General features: G+C 42.7%; 1 protein-coding gene across 2 annotated transcripts in view; it reads left to right on the forward strand.

The window, feature by feature from the left end:
* The window catches only part of adgrv1 (adhesion G protein-coupled receptor V1), a 691,082-nt gene that overhangs the window by 93,780 nt on the left and 576,602 nt on the right, over positions 1-20,700 (forward strand). For both annotated transcript variants that reach the window (XM_073814613.1, XM_073814614.1), the window contains exon 2: positions 9,819-10,006. In XM_073814613.1, coding sequence (XP_073670714.1) covers positions 9,819-10,006 — 188 coding nt within the window. The remainder of the gene's footprint in view (positions 1-9,818; positions 10,007-20,700) is intronic.

A 20,700-nucleotide genomic window follows, 5' to 3' on the forward strand; every position in this document is an offset into this window, starting at 1 on the left:
TGTCTTATATGGCTTATATGTCAGATAAAGAGGCATTTTAATTCATTGCATGTGTACAAGTAGAAATAAATTTGAACACAGCTGCCGAAAAAAGACCACTTCAGTTTTGCCTTTTATAATCATGTCTACCTACATGTTATCATTTTAGTCCAGTGTCTGTTGACTTCCAACGGCAGCAAACCTCAGAAGTGAGATAAGGTCACCCCAACACAACAGCATCCTATAAGACTGAGAGCATTTAAGGACACATGAAAGATGTAATTAAAAATCAGGGTTATTCCATCAAATATTATCTTTTGAATTGTTACTAAAATAAATGTTAAAAAATTAGCATTGTGTTGTTAAAAATTTATTTTGAACTAGTTTTTTTTTTTTTTTTTTGCTGTAAGCCTATTCAAAATCTGCATCTTTTTTGTCTATTTTTCCTATTTCAATTTTCAGTAAATAAATGCAAAAAATTTTTTTTTTATTAGGAATCAATTACTTGATAGAAAGAAACAAAAAATGATAATCTTTACTTAAACACATACCTATAAATAGTACATTTAGATAACTCATTTTTAGTATTTTACTTTTAAAGATGTAACTTCTAAATCTCACTACTACCCTTAACCTCCTAAGACCCGGGATTTGGTTTGTCTTTTTTCAGATTTCTTATAGCTATTTTGGGGTTAGGAAGAACGTCTCGGTTACGGATGTAACCCTCGTTCCCTGAAGGAGGGAACGGAGACGTCACGTCGTGACCGACGAATTGGGAACTCGCTTAGAGAGACCAATCTGCTTCGAATACTACTAAAACGCCAATGAACTTGGCATTGAGATATTTGCATAATGCTGGCGCCGCCCCGCCAGGTGCGTATATAAGCAGCAGGTGCAAATAAGGAAATTAGCTTCTTTTTCGCTGAGAAAGCCGGAAAGTGTGACCGGCCGTAACAGCAGGGGGCAGCACCTGTGGCGACGGGACGTGACGTCTCCGTTCCCTCCTTCAGGGAACGAGGGTTACATCCGTAACCGAGACGTTCCCTTTCAGTCGGTCACTACGACGTCACGTCGTGACCGACGAATTGGGAATCCCTATCAAAACGCCACTAGGGGCTGACCTCTTCCAGTGACTGCGTAAAAGCCCTCCGGTTCCACTTAAGGAGGAGGAGGTAGGTTTAAGGCAGAAGGCCGGGCACTAGATGTTCCTTTAACCCCACAGAAGTGCCAGCGACTGGGAAGCGCCCTACCTGAGCGGGATAGGAACGCTGCGGAAGCCACCACCCGTCTTAAGGGCTAATGGTGGGCGAAAGTCAACCGTAGTTGAGGAATAAAGACAGCCGTGGCTGTGTAAGCAAAGCAGTGCTCTGCTAAGGGAAACGTGGGCTGGTAGGATTAACCCCACAGAAAAATACTCACAAAGGAACCCGGTGGGACACAATGTGGAGCCCGAGCCAGACACGTAGGTTCGCGAGGATACAGCTAGTGAAAGGCTGACAGCCAATGCTCCGCAACAAAGGCTGCCAAGGCAGCGGAGGAAGAACAATTCAAACCATTACGCATTTTTGTTCTGAAGGCCTTCCATACTGACACAGTTATGAAGCATCAGTTGGAGGCTGCAAGCCGACCTGCGAGACTGCTCTCCGTGCTCCCCCTGGTGAGGAAAGAACACGAGAGGATACAGGCTCGATACGAACACTGTAAAATCTAGTGAACGTATTAGGTGTCGCCCAACCAGCAGCTCTACAGATGTCTGTTAGCGAGGAACCACGAGCTAAAGCCCAAGATGAGGCAACACTCCGTGTGGAGTGCGCTCTCAAATTAAAGGGGCAAGGAATACCCTGAAGATTATAAGCCAGGGCGATAGTATCAACTATCCAATGAGACATCCTCTGCTTAGTGACAGCTTTCCCTTTCTGCTGGCCACCATAACAAACAAAGAGCTGGTCTGAGGTCCTGAGGCTTTGCGTGCGATCCACGTAGAGTCGCAGTGCGCGTACGGGGCACAACAAAGCCATGGTTGGGTCTGCGTCCTCCGGAGGCAGCGCTTGCAAGCTCACCACTTGATCTCTGAAAGGAGTAGTTGGAACTTTGGGCACGTAGCCTGGTCTGGGCCTCAATGTTACGCTTGAGGCAGCAGGACCAAACTGAAGGCACGAGTCGTCAACAGAGAATGCATGTAAATCCTCTACTCTCTTCACTGAGGCCAATGCTAGCAGGGTCAGAGCTTTCATTGATAAAAGCTTCAGACTCGCATACTGCAAAGGCTCGAACGGGGGGGCCTGAAGGGCTTTCAGCACCATGGACAGGTCCCAGGGAGGAATAGAAGGAGGGCGCGAGGGGTTTAGCCTACGAGCGCCTCTTAAAAATCTAATAACCAAATCATGCTGGCCAACTGATCTGCCGTTAATAAGTGAGTGATGAGCAGAAATAGCAGCGATATCAACTTTAATGGTGGAGGGTGACAGCCTACCGTCTAACCTATGTTGAAGATATAAAAGCACGATGTTAATAGGGCATTCTCTGGGGTCCTCGCGTTGCGAAGAGCACCAGGTGACGAAAAGGTTCCATTTAAACGCGTAAGCCCGTCTCGTGGACGGAGCTCGTGCCGCGTTGATTGTGTTAGATACCGCTTGCGGTAAATCACCTAAACCTTGCGCGCGCTCAACGACCACACATGGAGATCCCACAGGTCGGGGCGCAGGTGCCATAATGTGCCCCCTCCTTGAGAAAGAAGGTCCTTCCTCAGGGGAATCCGCCAGGGAGGGGCTGTCGCGAGGAGCATTAACTCTGGAAACCAATTCTTGCTCGTCCAATATGGGGCGATCAGTAAAAGGCTCTCCTCGTCCTGCCTGACTTTGCACAGTGTCTGTGCGATTAAGCTCACTGGGGGGAATGCGTATTTGCGCATCCCCCGAGGCCAGCTGTGTGCCAAAGCGTCCACACCGAGGCTGCCCTCGGTTAGTGAATAAAATAGGCGACAGTGGGTATCGTCCGGCGACGCAAACAGGTCTATCTGCGCACTACCGAACTTCTTCCAAATTAGCTGGACCGTCTGGGGGTGGAGTCGCCATTCGCCGGGGCGCGTAGCTCGAGAAAGCGCGTCCGCTGCTGTATTGAGCGAGCCCGGAATGTGAATGGCACGAAGGGACCTCAGATGCTTCTGACTCCAAAGGAGGAGATGACGAGCGTGATGCGACAGGTGACGGGAGCGCAAACCGCCTTGACGGTTGATATACGCAACGGTCGCAGTGTTGTCGGTGCGTACTAGTACATCCTTCCCTCGCAGCTCCGTAGCGAAGCGTACAAGTCCCAGATATACTGCCCACAACTCTCGGCAATTGATATGCCAGTGCAACTGGGGTGCTGTCCACACCCCTGAAGCCGTAAGCTCGTCGTACGTGGCACCCCAGCCCGTGTCGGACGCATCTGTATGTACAACAGCATGCCGAGCGATCTGTCTCATGGACACACCGGACCTGAGAAACGCGGGGTCCGACCACGGGGGGAATGTTAGGCGACACGCAGGTGTAATGGTTACACGATGGATGCCGGCGCGCCACGCTCTCCTCGGGACTCGATCGTGAAGCCAACGCTGAAGCGGTCTCATATGGAGCAGCCCGAGCGGTGTCACGGCCGCTGCTGCTGCCATATGCCCCAGGAGCTTTTGAAATTGTTTCAGCGGGACCGCATTCTTCCCTCGGAATGAACCGAGGCAAGTCAGAATTGACTGGACGCGCTCTTCTGTCAAACGCGCCGATAAATCGATCGAGTCCAGTTCCATCCCGAGAAAAGAGATCCTCTGCGAGGGGCAGAGTTTGCTCTTTTCCCAGTTGACCCGAAGACCCAAACGGGCGAGATGCCGAAGCGTTAAATCTCTGTGTTCGCAAAGCGTCCGTCGAGAATGCGCTATTATAAGCCAATCGTCGAGGTAAGCCAATATGCGAATGCCGCTCTCTCTGAGGGGTTTTAACGCCGCCTCCACTACTTTCGTGAACACACGGGGAGAGAGGGATAGCCCGAACGGTAAAACTTTGTACTGGTATGCCCGTCCCTCGAATGCAAACCGGAGAAACGGTCTGTGACGAGGGAGAATGGACACATGAAAGTACGCGTCTTTCAGGTCTATAGCCGCAAACCAATCTTGGGGGCGAATTGAATTGAATATTTGCTTCGGTGTTATCATCCTGAAAGACCTCCTCTGCAGAGATTTGTTCAGAACGCGCAAATCCAAGATCGGTCGCAACCCCCCGCCTTTTTTGGGTACTATAAAATACGGGCTGTAGAAGCCCGATCTCATCTCGGTTGGAGGGACCGGCTCGATCGCGTCCTTCGCCAGCAGGACTTCGACCTCTGCACGCAGTACATGTGCATCGGACGCTTTCACCGTGGTGAAACGAATGCCCGAGAATTTGGGTGTGTGCCGGCTGAATTGTATTTCGTAACCGAGGCGGACAGTGCGTAAAACCCAACGAGACGGGCTGGGAAGCTGAAGCCAAGCCCCCAGGGACCGTACGAGGGGAATTAACGGCACTACCGGGGTACCCGCGGGGGGGCGGCGGAGCGGGACAGGTGGTACTGCCGGTACGTCTGCTGAGACAGCATAAGTATCTACAGTATGTGTGTGTGTGACACTGACCTGAGCCCGCTGAGGGTGACGGTCGTCTGGTCTCCTCAGCGGAGAGCACAGACTCCGATGAGGGTGCTGGTGGTCCCGTCTCCTCAGCGGAGAGCTGGAACTCCTCAGAACACCTGCTGGCGATAGAGGAGAGGGAGGAAGAGCATGTGAATGCCCGCTCACATCTCTCTCGATCCTCTGAAGACCTGGAGAAGGAATAGGAATGCACTCTTTTTGTGGTTTTGTGGGTGCCGGCTGAGAAGCCGGCGGAACAGAAACAAAACGAAACCAAGGATTCTCCATCCGGCCCTCTACCGGTGGAGGGAGCGGTGCCGTCACCGTCTCCCGAAGAGTGATCCCATCCGATTCCAGGTCGCCCGTCTCAGGGCCGCTTCGATTTCCGTTTACCACGGGAAGCGGGTGGGGCGGGCGGGGCGGGCTGCCGACGGCTGTTCCCCCTCCGTGGCCTGGAAGATGTTCTAGTGGGGGGGGTGGAGGCAGCCGCCGCAGGGCGCCCTCGGCGAGGAGCAGACGGGCCCGCCGGCGCTGGAGGGCGAGATGCAGGTCGCTTGCGCCGGGGCATGATCTGAGCGATCGCCTCTGTCTGCTTCTGGGCGGCGGAGAACTGCTGGGCGAAGGACTCCACCGACTCACCGAAAAGGCCAGCCTGCGACACTGGAGCGTCCAAGAACTTGTTCTTCTCCGCATCCGACATGTCTGCCAGACATAGCCATAAGTGGCGTTCCTGGACCACCATCGTGGACATGGCACGACCAATCGCCTGCGCTGTCACCTTCGTAGCGCGAAGAGCCAGGTCAGTGGTAGCCCGGAGCTCCGAAAGGACAGGCGAGTCGTGTCCTCCCTCGTGCAGATCCCTCAAGGCTTTAGCTTGGTGAACCTGCAGCAACGCCATTGCGTGCAGGGCTGAGGCCGCCTCTCCACATGCCTGGTGGGCAGCGCCCGTTAAACCGGAGGACTGTCTGCAGGCACAAGAGGGGAGGGTTGGGCGGCCCTTCCAAGAGGGAGCGTGAGCCGGACACAGCTGCATCGCGACAGCACGCTCCACGGGAGGGATCCCCGTATAACCCTTAGCGGCTCCGCTGGTGAGGGAGGTGAGGGGGGAGGGCTGAAACGGCCGTAATCTCGTGGAAAACGGCGACTTCCAGGTTCTAGTCAGCTCCTCGTGCACCTCGGGGAAGAAAGGCATTGGTGGAGAGGGTTGTGAAACCCGGGCATCTCCAAAGAACCAATCATCCAGGCGGGACGGTTCGGGCTGAGGGGGGGAACCCACTCTAACCCTACGGTCTCCGCCGCTCGAGCGAGCACGGCCACCATCTCTGGATCGAACTCCGGCGTCCCAACCCGACCAGAGGGAGGAAGGGTGTCGGGGTCCACGTCAGGGGGAGGAGGCCCACCCTCAGATGCTGCGGCGTCGGTGGACCCGGAGGGCGGCACGATGGATTCTAGAGACATCGTAGAACACGACGCTGAAGTCTCCATCGGCACATCAACCGGCTGTGGATGAGGAGGCTGAGAGCCTGAGGACGAATCCCCCGCTCGGCTCAGCACAGTGATGCGCAGGTCGTCCTTTGAGAGCTTCACAGCCGCACCGTGGCGGCGTTCAGCACTCGCATGACGAGGGTTGCGTTTTTCCCGGAGGAAAGACAACCGTCTGCGCAAATCCACAAGGGACATGTTCTCGCAGTGAGAACACTTACCCCCAGCGAACGCTGCCTCTGCGTGCTCGATGCCCAAACACGAAAGACAACGCTCGTGACCGTCCTTCGGACCCATGTATTTGCCGCACCCAAGATCGCACGGACGAAAAGCCATCCTGAAAAGGACGCTGATGTCCGGATATACGAGAGAGTGGCTGCCTTTAACAAGGCACAAAGCTCTCTCGTATCACTCTTTTAGGGAAATTCACTCAGATGCTCAGTTGATGATGCGCACAGGGAAGGCAACGCACACACTAAACTCAAAACAACAAACAGGTGTAGAGCCGTGGAATTAAGCGAAGCGTCCGCTGTGGTACTGCTAGTCCAACCAACTTCAGCAATCGAATCCCACCAGAGTAAAGTAGCTTCTCAGTAGCAGATACTGCCGGCTTTCGAAGCGATAAAAAGCTAATTTCCTTATTTGCACCTGCTGCTTATATACGCACCTGGCGGGGCGGCGCCAGCATTATGCAAATATCTCAATGCCAAGTTCATTGGCGTTTTAGTAGTATTCGAAGCAGATTGGTCTCTCTAAGCGAGTTCCCAATTCGTCGGTCACGACGTGACGTCGTAGTGACCGACTGAAAGGGAACCAATAAATATAATAAACAAATATTTTTCTAAGAACATGAAGCAGTGTATTTGTCCATGTTTGTGTACAACAGGCTCCAGTTACACAGAATTAGGTATTATGGTGCAAACATCAAAAAAAAAATTGATGTCCATGTGGACATCCAGGTCTTAGGAGGTTAAATACTAATAAAGATAAAGTCTAAACCTAAAAGTCCACCTTTACACCTTTAGTGATGTGAAAGGCATGTCACAATGCAATGTTATTCTGCGTTGATAGAAAGCTGGTCCTCTGAATGTTTTAAACAGTCATTGGTGGGCCACAACTTAAGCTGCAAAAGGTTGAAAACCCCTGATTTAATTGATTTACGCTATGCGATTTACTAATGTTTGCGTGTGTGTTATGACTGGTATTTGCGGCATTAATTTAAACCTGAAAAAAGCATGTCTTAAATGCACTTAAAATATCTGCACTTGTTGTTAAAAAAGAGGACTCACAAAGATCAGACAGTGCGTGATACAAGGCAGAGGATTGTTTTAACATGTAACATTTTATTTGGAATGTCAGAGGAACATATAATTCAAAAATATTGTTTGCCAAGACAAAGGAATTTGCTGGAGGAAATGAAAGAGGAGTCACTAGGAGAAGTCACATAATACCAGGTGTTTCAAAACTTATTGTAAACCTACACTTTTTAGTGTCTTATTGCTTTGTTAGCTGTGATGTCTCTGGTGCTGAACTCAACTCATCACGCGCAGTGTTGGTCAAGTTACTTGGAAATAGTAATTAGTTACTGATTACTGATTACTTCCCTAAGAAAGTAATCCCGTTACTTTACTGATTACTTATTTTCAAAAGTAATTAGTTACTTTACTAGTTACTTTACTAATTACTTTTCAAAAACATGATGCACGACATGAATATGCTACAGTATGCAACAGGGCCCGGTTGCATAAAGCACCTTAAGTGTAATTTTCCCTTAAGATCATCCTTATGTTTCATTTAAACTTAAGGGTGTTGCAAAAAAAACCTTAAGCTTTTTCTGTTGCATCTCCATGGCAACAATAGTATTTTATATACCTGGGTCGCTGTCATGAAACATTTAACCATTACCCTTACTTAAGAGAACCATTTAAGGGATTATACTGTATGCAACACCCTTAAATTATTCTCTTACTGTAGGTAAGGGGAATTTACCCCTTAAGTGTCATACTTAAGGGAAAAACTTAAGGCGCACTAATTCGTGGGCGTGATGGCGTCGTTTTTTTAAGCCTGCTAACAATATCTATAGCATACTGTCTACAAACATTAATATCAACATTACAATACATCGTTTAAACGGTCTACGGATTTAGCATCAGTGTATGGTGAGGGTCTCTGTTTTGAGATACATGCTTTAGCATCATAAATGTAGTATTTTGTTACAGAATTTCAGATGACAACATGCAAAATATAAACGGGACTTCTTACCTTATAACGATCGCGAGTCGAATCCGGTCTGTTTCATTTGTGTGAATAACCCATGAAATCAGTCTAATAAAATTCATCAAATGACAATTTTTGTCCACAAATGCGTATAATCCATGAAATATAGTAGTCTGTTGTTTACATCAGAATTCGCGTGAACGTGAGATGGAGCCGCAGCGGTCATGTCAGCTTCCACAAATGCGTACAATCCATGAAATATAGTAGTCTGTTGTTTTACATCAGATTTCGCGTGAACGTGTATGAGATGGAGCCGCAGCGGTCATGTCAGCTGGGGGTTCAGGGATTTTTTCAGTAAGTTTCACATTGCTGTGCCGGCTTGCTAGGTGTTTGCTTAGATTTGAGGTGGAATTTTTCGCTGTGGATAAAAGTTTTATTCCCACGCAGAGTGTACAGCGGACGCTGATGTTTTTGTCACCTTTAACTATGTTAAACTCAAAGTAATGTCGGTACTTCCAAGCATTAAACGCTGCATAGTCTTGTTCTCTTCCGAGCTCCATGTTGTCTTCTCACGTTCAACAATACACTGACTGACGGCGCGGCGCTCATACGTCATTGTCACTCGACTCGCGTCACGACACGAGAGAGTTTCACGAAACAAAATCAAGATTAAAAAATAACGCAGTAACGCAGTCTGCTAACGGGGAAGTAACAGTAATCTAATTACTCGTTTTGCAGTTGTAATCCCTTACTTTACTCGTTACTTGAAAAAAGTAATCGGATTACAGTAACGCGTTACTTCTAACGCGTTACTGCCCATCACTGATCACGCGTTATAACTCATCAGCTTTGCTTATTTGCGATCCTGAACTCATTTGCGGATGGTGTGGACTAAAGATTTGGGTAAAAAAGTAACACTGATTCAATGTTAAAGTTAATGAGATAATAAAGTAATGAATAAACATTAATGATGAAAATCTGCTTTTTCAAACACAATCATTGAAGAAAATATTAATAACAAGCACTCACCCTAACAGTGATTAGTTTTCCCTGTAGCTGGGCATTTGACCCCTGATTTGTTGTTTTTATAACAGCCAAAGAGCCAAAATTATTGTTTGCTTGTTGATGTAGATATTAGTACCATGATGTTATCCTTTTCCTAATAGGTGTTTTGTCATTTTTAGACTAAATTTTGGACTCATAACCCCATAATACAGCAGTGTTGTGATGGTTTCTGTGAAAAATTAAAAAAATCACTAATTCTGTTTCATTTTTAACACTCTGGTTGTGGATTATAGAAGTGTTAACTTAACACTGGAGGTTTTGCTGTGAATGTAAAATAATTCCTATTTATGCAAGTTCAATAAACTTCAATAAAGAAGTTTTACACTTTTTAAAATCACAGTAAATATAATGCATGGGTTTACTCTAATGGGTTTAATAGAATGTAATGCTAATTGAAATATTTCCTGTCAGATTGGTCACTGAACTCTGTGTTCTTTCTCAGGAATGTCAGCTGTTCTTGCTCTTACTAGCCTGGTTCTGATGCTCTTCACAACAAGTGTCAGGTCTGAGTCGGCAGAGCTGAGGTTCCAGGGCCAGATTCAGTTTGTTGTAAATGAGAGCAGCAGAGCTATAGTGCGACTTGTGGTGGAACGAGTTGGAGATCCAGTTAATGTTACGGCTTTGGTTCTGGTAAGTTAAAAAGAGCTGTGCGCAAGGAGGATAAATAAATGTTTGTATCTGACAGTTATTAAAACCTGGTTTTAGCAGAAATGTAAAAATTATTGCATATATTCACAATTTAACCATAATCTGCTTTTCAAAATGTTTTGGGCAGTCTTTCTTTATTTATTTTTGACCCTGCATGTGAAAAGTCATTTTTACGATTTTTTTTACTTTTTACTATTGTCTTTAAGAACATTAAGGAACGGTAATGGTTATGTTTCCACTTGAGCCTGGTTCGGCACAGCTTGAATCGTGCTGACGTCGCACCCAGGATCGGTCACTCCCTCTGCGTCTTTTGCCTGGCTACAGATTTCTCTATGTAGCTGGTAAAGCACATTATTTGAGCAAAGTAAATGCAGATCAGGTAAAAAGTAGTTTGTAAAACAAAAAGTTGATCATCACCCACAATAACACGCTTTACATTGCATACCATCTGTTAAAGGTGGAAAAGAGGATGTTTGTTTAATCCTTTTTGCAATATTACTTGAAACTGTCTTTACTAAATGATAAAAGACTATTTATTAGGTGCACTGAAAGTAATACATTTAATATATGTCATCTGTGCATAAGGTAGGGCCTTAAAAACATCAGCCATTCGTTGATGTAATCATCGCATGAGCGATTGGACCTCTGGCTTGTCAATCACTGCCATTACGTTCCTTGTGAGAGACGTGCATGCTCCAGTAACTTTACACGAGTGACGCATGCGCATAACTCATGAACTTCGTCTTAAGTTTCGGTTTGTTTTCATTGTCGCTCCTGCTTTCCTCCTCGAATTTGCACCACGGAAGAGAAGAAACCCGAAGGAGGACGTAAAAGAAAGACTTTTTAAGCCGCTGGGAATAGGAGAAAATTGTCAGAAGAACGTAATGTAAACAGAGTCGTTATTGGAGAAACATTTCAACACTGGAGAGCAATGAAGGAACAGAGAGGTGTCAAGACAGACGCGCAGTTCGCAAAAATTCTTCCAGACAGGTAACAGTGATTATTCTTTCTTTGGGGAATAATTGTTGTTGTACTGTTATTCAGGTATATCGACGTTGTTTGTGTACTGTAGTTGTAAGGCAGTGACCAGTCTGATACATGCTAGTTGAAATGGGAGTAGCGTCGAATGATCTAACTTTACGTCTTATGTGTTTATTATCGTATAATTTCACATAATGAATCAACTGACGCGAGTCACGCGACACAGCATATGCCAGTGGTAAACAAACACTCGTGTTCAAATACTTGTGCACGAGTTTTGGAAGGCATTCCCTAGAAATGAGCTGTGAAGGAGGGAGGCTGTTCTTACGCATTCGCTTATTTAAAAAAGTCAGTAACGGTCTTTGGATTCTCAGTCGGCGGAAAACATCCTCTTTTGCGCCTTTAACTCTTTTGTTATCAAGGCAACAACTGATGCATTTGTAGTACATTTCAAAGGAAGCTGTTATCATATTTATGAGCCCCACAGTGGAAAATGAAACTATAACCGTACTGACTTGGTTGACTTTGCACGGAATAGAATGTTTACACATTGAGAACGGTTTTGCAGGATGGTGAAAAAGCACTGAAATTGAAATTAATGTGAAATCAAACTTTGATGTTCATTATCCCAGAATTTAATTTGAGACTTTAGCCTGGTTTTCACATTTCACATTTATTTGATTTGTTTGATTTGTTTTTAAATAATTTAATTTGAAAAAAAAATTACTGTAGGTAGAAAGTCATATTTTTAACATTGGGGCAATACAAGGACAACACGGGGACAACAACAAATTTACGTAAAAGCTTGACAGTGAAAGAAAGTAAAATATATCAAATAATGTGAATATATCTAAAAATAATATATATGGAAGGAAAACTGTGCCTTTGGATTTTGAATTCTAATTCTTAGCACTGAATTTTTTTACATTGAATTTTTAACTCTGAATTTTATTTTCTATCTAAATCAGACTTTGAATTTTAAAAGCCATCAAATTTCTAGAACTTAAAAAAATAATAATTCAGTGCAAAAAAAACTCAATGTCTCAAAAAAATTTGTGTAAAAATTCGATATCTCAAAAGATTCAGTGTAAAAAAATTCAATGTCTCAAAAGATTCAGTGTAAAAAATTTCAACATCTCAAAACATTCAGTGTAAAAATATTCAGAGTCAACATCCGGGGTAACCAAGGAGAAGCAATCGATCCCTGTATCAAATCATTTAACATCCAGCCAAACATTTACGTTCCATTGGTCATGTGACGCCAAAACCGGAAGGCGGTGAAGTTTAGGCAAAGGGTTTACACTTTGCATCAACATGCGATCTCGGTGATCGCATCTTGCAGATCGTATCATCAGTATATCAGGACGCGGCTCATTTACATTTGTCAACATCAAAGTGGCTTCTGTATCTGGATGTGTGATCTATCCCGTGGGGGATGTGCGTGAAGTTGGCCCCCCACCCAATGCAAAACGTCGGCAAAATATGCTCAATCGTTTGTGCTTCGTTTGTGCTGGTTTGTGCTGCTAAAATTTTCGTTTGTGCTGCTTTGGTTTTTTAGATATTAAAAGAACATTTATAGGTCATACTGAGGTCACGTAGCCCCCCAACATGCTCTAAATTCACCCAAAATAGTCTTAAAAGGTTTTGCTTCGTTTGTGCAGGTAAAATTTTCGTTTGTGCTGCTTCAGTTTTTATAAAATTTGACACTGAAATAGGTTGATGATGCCACTCAGCCCCCCCACATGCTTCAAGTTCACCCAAAATATTCCTGTTTGATTGTGCTTCGTTTGTGCTGGTTTGTGCAGGTAAAAATTTAGTTTTTGCAGTTTTCGTGTTTTAGATTTTAAAAGAACATTTATAGGTCATACAGAGGTCACTCAGCCCCCCATATGTTCCAAATTCACCCAAAATAGTCTTAAACGTTTGTGCTTCGTTTGTGCTGGTTTGTGCCGGTAAAAATTTCGTTTGTGCAGTTTTCGTTTTTTAGATATTAAAATAAAATTTATAGGTCATGCAGAGGTCACTCAGCCCCCCACATGTTTTAAATTCGCCCAAAATAGTCTTAAACATTTGTGCTTCGTTTGTGCAGGTAAAATTTTCGTTTGTGCTGCTTCGGTTTTTATAAAATTTGACACTAAAATAGGTCGATGACGTCACTCAGCCCCCCCACATGCTTCAAGTTCACCAAAACTATTCCTGTTTGATTGCGCTTCGTTTGTGCTGGTTTGTGCAGGTAAACATTTCGTTTTTGCAGTTTTAGTTTTTTAGATTATAAAAGAACATTTATAGGTCATACAGAGGTCACTCAGCCCCCCATATGTTCCAAATTCACCCAAAATAGTCTTAAACGTTTGTGCTGGTTTGTGCCGGTAAAAATTTTGTTTGTGCGGTTTTCGTTTTTTAGATATTAAAAGAAAATTTATAGGTCATGCAGAGGTCACTCAGCCCCCCACATGTTCCAAATTCACCCAAAATAGTCTTAAACGTTTGTGCTGGTTTGTGCAGGTAAAATTTTGTTTGTGCTGCTTCAGTTTTTATAATATTTGACATTGAGTTAAGGTGATCTCACTCAGTTCCCCCACATGCTTCAAGTTCACACAAACTATTCTTGTTTGTTTGTGCTTCGTTTGTGCTGGTTTGTGCCGGTAAAATTTCGTTTGTGCAGTTTTTGTTTTTTAGATATTAAAAGAACATTAGGTCATACAGAGGTCACTCAGCCCCCCGTGCTCCAAATTCTCCCAAAATCGTCTTAAACGTTTGTACTTCGTTTGTGCAGGTAAAAATTTTGTTTGTGCATTTTTTGTTTTTTAGATATTAACCTTATAGAACATTTATAGGTCATAAAGAGGTCACTCAGGCCCCCCACATGTTCCAAATTCACCCAAAATAGTCTTAAACGTTTGTGCTTCGTTTGTGCTGGTTTGTGCAGGTAAAATATTTGTTTGTGCTGCTTTTGTTTGTGCCTGTTAAGTTTTTGTTTGCGCTGTTAAGTTTTTGTTTGCGCTGTTAAGTTTTTGTTTGTACTGATCTTAAAATATTAAAATGTTAGAAATTGAATTATAGGCGATAACGTCACTAGGCTCCATATGCTCCAATTTCTCCCTAAATATAGGTATTGTCATTCGTGCAGGTTTGTGCGATTAAAAATTCTGCATGCTCAATCTTCGTCATGATGGTTCCACCTCTATAGGTTTTACAGCTTTCTTATAAAAAAAATTTAAAGATTCAGAAATCAGATGCATAGTATTTTAAGTCTTCAAAACTGTTAAAGTCTTACTCTTTTCATCTTTACACTTGTGTAGGCTAAAAACGTTGTAAATGTTTTATTTACTTTGTAAATGTTTTCTTTGTAAGAATTATATTATTTGAAAAAATGTCGCTTATTTAATGACGTATATACACTGTAAAAACTTTTACTATGATCTACTTAATTTTTTGGTAAAACATTTTTTTACACTTAAAAATACTGAGAAATTTGAAATCTGGAAATCTAGAATATTTTAATAATTAAATTTATTTTCTATCACATATAAAATTGAGTAGATGTAATCAAAAATCTAAGCTAAACAAACACGCTTTCATTTAAAATGTCAATTAAGTCCATGAGTGAAGTGGAGGTTTGGACTTCGGACCACCTGTCACCCCACTTCAGATTTACATGCGTTTGTCTACCCATACAGCCACATTATACAGTAATAAGACGATCAGAAATTTATTATTTTACACACATTTCAAGTAACACTTTGATCACCTGAATAAATACCTAAAATAAAAATGACAATAATTCTAGCAGTATGTGCCCAGAAAGCTGTTACTGTATCCAGTTAACATTACAATATAGCTCCGAAAGTATTTAGATTTATTTATATATGTATTTAGATAAATACACATTCAGTTATTTACACAAGGACACAGACAATAATAAAAAAAACAAGTGTATGTAGTCACAAACTCAACAATTACTTGAATTTTTTTTTAGTTTCTGAAGTTTTTGTCTTCCTACAAGAAATGCACTTTCCTCTGCTGCTGATTAAAAACCGTTACTTTGTGATTTTTAAATTTACATGTGATCTACTTTTTTGCCTACATTTACTCAAATAATACAATGTAAAAATGTTTCACCAAAAATATTAATACATCTTAATGTTATAATAAATACATGTTAAATACTTAAAATATTAATTTGAAACGAGCAATAATACAGTTTAAAAAACTTAAATGTATAAGTTTGACATTCTCAAATATATTGATTAAAATTTACAAGAATTATTAAGGATATCTATTAGAAATAATCTATTAGTTATATACTTATTTTATGTGATGTACGTCCCTGTATCTGTTTAATTTTTAGTCATTTATTTTGGTTTGTCCAACTCAAATAATTACCTGGCATTTAGAGATTTTTTTAAATTACTTTAATCATTTATTTTAGTGATATTTAAAAAGCCACTAAATTAGGGTGACAATAAGCAAATGCTTCAGCCTACATCTCTATACATTTTTGTATATGCATAATTTTTTGTTTGCGTTAATTATGAAAATTGCCCGTGAAGATCAAAATAAAATCTGTTTTACCAATAATTTCTAAGGAATGCCATGGAATCATAACAGAAAATACTCCCAGTACACAAGGTTTATGTTACATACTCTGAAATCCTAATGTATGCTGTTTGGTCAATTAATTTTATGATCTATAAATGTTCTTTTAATATCTAAAAAAGCAAAGCAGCACAAACTAAATTTGTACCGGCACAAACCAGAACAAACGAAGCAAAAACATTTAAGACTATTTTGGGTGAACTTGAAGCATATGGGGGAGCTGAGTGACGTCATCATCTTAATTCAATGTCGAATATTATAAAAACCGAAGCAGCACAAACTAAAATTTTACCTGCACAAACCAGCACAAACTAAGCACAAACAAACAAGAATAGTTTGTGTGAACTTGAAACATGTGGGGGAGCTAAGTGATGCATCGCCTTAATTCAATGTCAAATATTATAAAAACTGAAGCAGCACAAAAAAAAATTTTAACTGCACAAACCAGCACAAACTAAGCACAAACAAACAAGAATAGTTTGTGTGAACTTGAAACATGTGGGGGAGCTGAGTGATGCATCGCCTTAATTCAATGTCAAATATTATAAAAACTGAAGCAGCACAAACAAAAATTTTAACTGCACAAACCAGCACAAACAAAGCACAAACGTTTAAAACTATTTTGGGTGAATTTGGAAAATGTGGGGGGCTGAGTGACCTCTGCATGATCTATAAATGTTATTTTAATATATAAAAAACGAAAACTGAACAAACGAAATTTTTACCGGCACAAACCAGCACAAACAAAGCACAATCAAACAAGAACAGTTTGGGTGAACTTGAAGCATGTGGGGGAGCTGAGTGACGTCATCACCTTAATTCAATGTCAAATATTTTAAAAACCTAAGCAGCACAAATGAAAATTTTACCTGCACAAACCAGCACAAATGAAGCACAAACGTTTAATGCTGCATTTACACCAACCGCGGTAGAGGCGTGAAGCGCGAGTGATTTCAATCTTAAGTCAATGTGAAGACGCGTTGACGCGCGTCAGGAGGTCCCGCGGCGCGGAAGAGGCGTTCAGCGCGGCGTGGAAGACGCGTTTCCGCCGCTTTCGCGCGTGAAGCTCGGGCGAAAGGCGCGAATTGAGCGTTGTGCACGGTACGCGTGGTAAGCGCGAATGGTGCTTTTTGTGCATCTTGCGGTTCACGCGAATTTGTGGCTGAAGCCAGAGTTGAAAAATTTGAACTTTGGCGGAATTTCGCGCCGCGTTAACCAGTCAGGAGCCTGCTTGCTGCTGTGGTGGCAGCCCCGCCCGGAGTCACTCATTCAACCAAGGCTTGATATTGTCCATAAGCAGACAACCGGAGCTATACGACACAAGTTCTTATTTCTATAGAGGAGACAGGAATAAAAAGGACCTCACTTGGAAGAGTGTCAGTGAGGACATTGAGCAACCTGGTAATTGTAATACACACTTCACTTTTGAGTCACGTGACGTTTATCGACCCGTGTCGTTTATCGACCCGTGTCGTTTATTTTCCCCATAGTAAGGTTACCAAATACACGCGTCAAATGCTTGCTTTTTCCGCGCTTCTACTCCGCTCTACACGCGCGAATGCATCCAAATTGTTCAAGCGGCAAACCACGCGCGGTAGACGCGATTTTGACGCCCAAACCGCGTTTGGTGTAAACTCAGCATAAGACTATTTTGGGTGAATTTGGAACATGTGGGGGGATGCCCTCTGCATGACCTGTAAATGTTCTTTTAATATCTAAAAAACGAAAACTGCACAAACAAAATTTTTACCGGCACAAACCAGCACAAACGAAGCACAATCAAACAGGAATTGTTTGGGTGAGCTTGAAGCATCTAGGGGGGATGAGTGACGTCATTGACCTTATTCATTATCAAATATTATAATAACCGAAGCAGCACAAACGAAAATTTAACCGGCACAAACCAGCACAAACGAAGCACAAACGTTTAAGACTATTTTGGGTGAATTTGGAGCATGTTGGGGGGCTACGTGACCTCAGTATGACCTATAAATGTTCTTTTAATATCTAAAAAACCAAAGCAGCACAAACAAAAAATTTTGCGGCACAAACCAGCACAAACGGAGCACAAACGATTGAGCATATTTTGCCGCCGTTTAGCGATGGGTGGGGGGCCAACTTCACGCACGCCGTGGATGTAGATGCGCTGGATGAATAGCTGTCAATCACAAATGGCTACAACTGTCTTTAACCATATGATTTAGGGTTTTCGCGGTAACCGCAATCCCATATTGTACAGTTCTACTGAGAAGCAAACAACCACAATCCCGTATTGTACAGTTCTACTGAGAAGCAAACAGCAGAGAATTACTATCAACCCTAACCACTCTGACATTTTAAGCTGTATACTTTTAGCTTTAAAGGTTTTATCTTTGTTTATCTGTAGCGTCCGCACTGCAGATGAATGTCTCAGCTAGTGTAACTTTACCCGAACTTGACTTTCAGCCGCATGCTTTTTATTAACAACAAAATCTGTGTGAAACATTAGGATAACCATCCCGACTCCACTGTTTTAGTTTGCCTTAATAATAGGCTTTTGGCTCTGCCTGAACTTAAGCGTTTTTGTTCTCTAGCCTAATTTGTTCACTCACATATTTCTATATCAACCCCACAGCAAAATCACCAGTGTTAAATGTACACTGCTGGTGTATATATGGGTCCCACCAATGTTTGATCCTGAAACATTTTTAGTTATGCTGGTTAAAAGTCTCCCCACATCCTGATAGCAATCACTGTGTTGTTTAAATGTATTTGTAGAAATTTATGTCATCTGTGAAAGACGTAGGACCAAACAATGTTTAACCAATCATTGATCTCGGTCCGAACGGATGTTGCCTTTTTTGTCCCTCACACGTAAGCGTTATTTGAATGCCCACCGCGCAACTAGTCCACGTAGACACCATACGGAGCCACAAAACGAAAGACATCTTTTATAACAACAACAGCAAAAACTGCCTGGATCAGCAAAGAACAAAAACCCAAATTAACATCGGTAAATTTACTGCTTTACCACGAGATGCAAACAGCTGCAGGAGGCAAAGGGTCTGAAAGGGTCGTTGCACTGTTTATTTTGGTAAGGTAGGTACGCAATATTTTTGTATCAAGATGGATTCATATATTCTACTTTGATGAAACATTGTGTTGCTTATGAAATTTATGTTCGTATATGGATTAGCGTAACGATATAGTTACTACGTCTACCCAACCGAAAGTGTGCTTTAACTAATTCTGATGTAAACCAGTTGTTTATGTGGGTTATTTTGGAAATGTTATTCACTTTGTATTGCAAAGTTTTCTCACTGGTGAATGAGACATGAGATGTGACTGTCTGATCTGTGCGTGATCATGTGTTTTGAAAGAGGCGTGACTTTGGATGGCGATTTGACTGGAGGGTGTGATCGTGATTTCATTGCTAGGCGGCTACCGTTAGCATTTTTCAAAATGTGATACCCTAACTTTAACACTGGTGATTTTGCTGTGCATAAACTATTTAGGGCCCGAGCACACCGGGGTGTGAGGACCCTATTGTTCTTCAAGGAGATATTATTAGGGCCCGAGCACCGAGGAGCAGGCCAGAATGGCCTGCACCGAAAGGTGCGAAGCCCTATTGTTTTTGCTCTGATTATTAGGGCCCGAGCACCGAGGAGCAGGCCAGAATGGCCTGCACCATAGGTGCGAAGCCATATTGTTTTTGCTCGGATTATTATTTTTATTATTAGGGCCCGAGCACCGAGGAGCAGGCCAGAATGGCCTGCACCGAAAGGTGCGAAGCCCTATTGTTTTTGCTCGGATCAGTGGCGGAGCTAGACTTTTAAAACAGGGGTGGCAAAGGGGTGGCGAGGTATTATTTTGGGGGGTCAATATACAAAGTGTTCAAGTACACTGTATATAGATTAAATTAAAGTTGTTTATTTTCCAAAATGTACACAATTATATATGTATTAAGTACACAGCAAAAATAGAACAACTGGGATCTGTTTGGACCTGATCTGCACCTGACTTTTGCTTCTTTAGAAAGAAGTTGGTAATATCGTCCCTATAGTTACACACCTCATGAAGAAACCAAAATTTTGAACAATTTGCTTGTTATTGTTTACCATAAGTACACCGTTACTAATAATACAAATATTAAAATAATACACTACGACAAAATCTGAGTATATTGAGGTCTAGCCTATTTGATAACACAAGGAAAATTGCTTACAGACATCTAGACATGTTATGTTATGTTAAGGGAGGAGGGAACTAGTTTCCGTTAACTGTAATGTACTTATGTAAATAGACCTCTGTCCCTCACATTAAGCTATGGAATGGCTTCAGATGACTTTGTGAAATTATAATCCAACCCTCTCAGACCCAAGTCACCCAAACTGACGTTTAAAAAGCGTGAGGCGCCGAAAAGCGCGCTGTTTACAACCCTGTTCTATATCCACGGTCGTTTTATTAAGTTCAATATGCTGCATTACACGTGACAATATGAATAAGCCTACCCGATTGTTGCTGAACATTTGCTAACGACAAGTTTTTTATTGTTTTAAGCTTATAGGCTTCAGAACTCGGGTAGTTAAAATGGCTCTATAGCGCCACCTACAAAAATTCAATAGAGCAGCCCCCCGCTACGTTAATCGTACAGATACAAAATGTGGTAGGATCATGTATCACCCCAAGACCTACAAAAAAGTCTCTTGGAGCAAAGCTCTAAACCCCACAGGAAGTCAGCCATTTTGAATTTTCTCTGTAATTTGAGTGCAAATTTTGCCATTTCTGGCCTTCGTATTTTAACGAACTCCACATAGAAATTTAATCAGATAATCATCATATTTGGTCTGTGTCATCTAAAGGGCTTTGCAATGCTAAATTGCGGAGATCTTGACATTTCAATGGAGGGTGTGTCCGTGGCGGCTTGCCAAATTTTTGTGTTTCTCAATGAAACAGGAAGTTGTTCTAACTCAGGTTTAAAATGTCCAATCTGACCCACGCTTCACAAGTTTGATAAGTGTCCTGGCCTGAACACATCAACATGGCAATATTCAGTAAAAGTTATAGCGCCACCTGCTGGAAGCAGGAAATGACATGTTTTACACTGTGATTTACTG

Source organism: Paramisgurnus dabryanus, chromosome 5 (assembly GCF_030506205.2).
Source record: "Paramisgurnus dabryanus chromosome 5, PD_genome_1.1, whole genome shotgun sequence".
NCBI lineage: Eukaryota > Metazoa > Chordata > Actinopteri > Cypriniformes > Cobitidae > Paramisgurnus > Paramisgurnus dabryanus.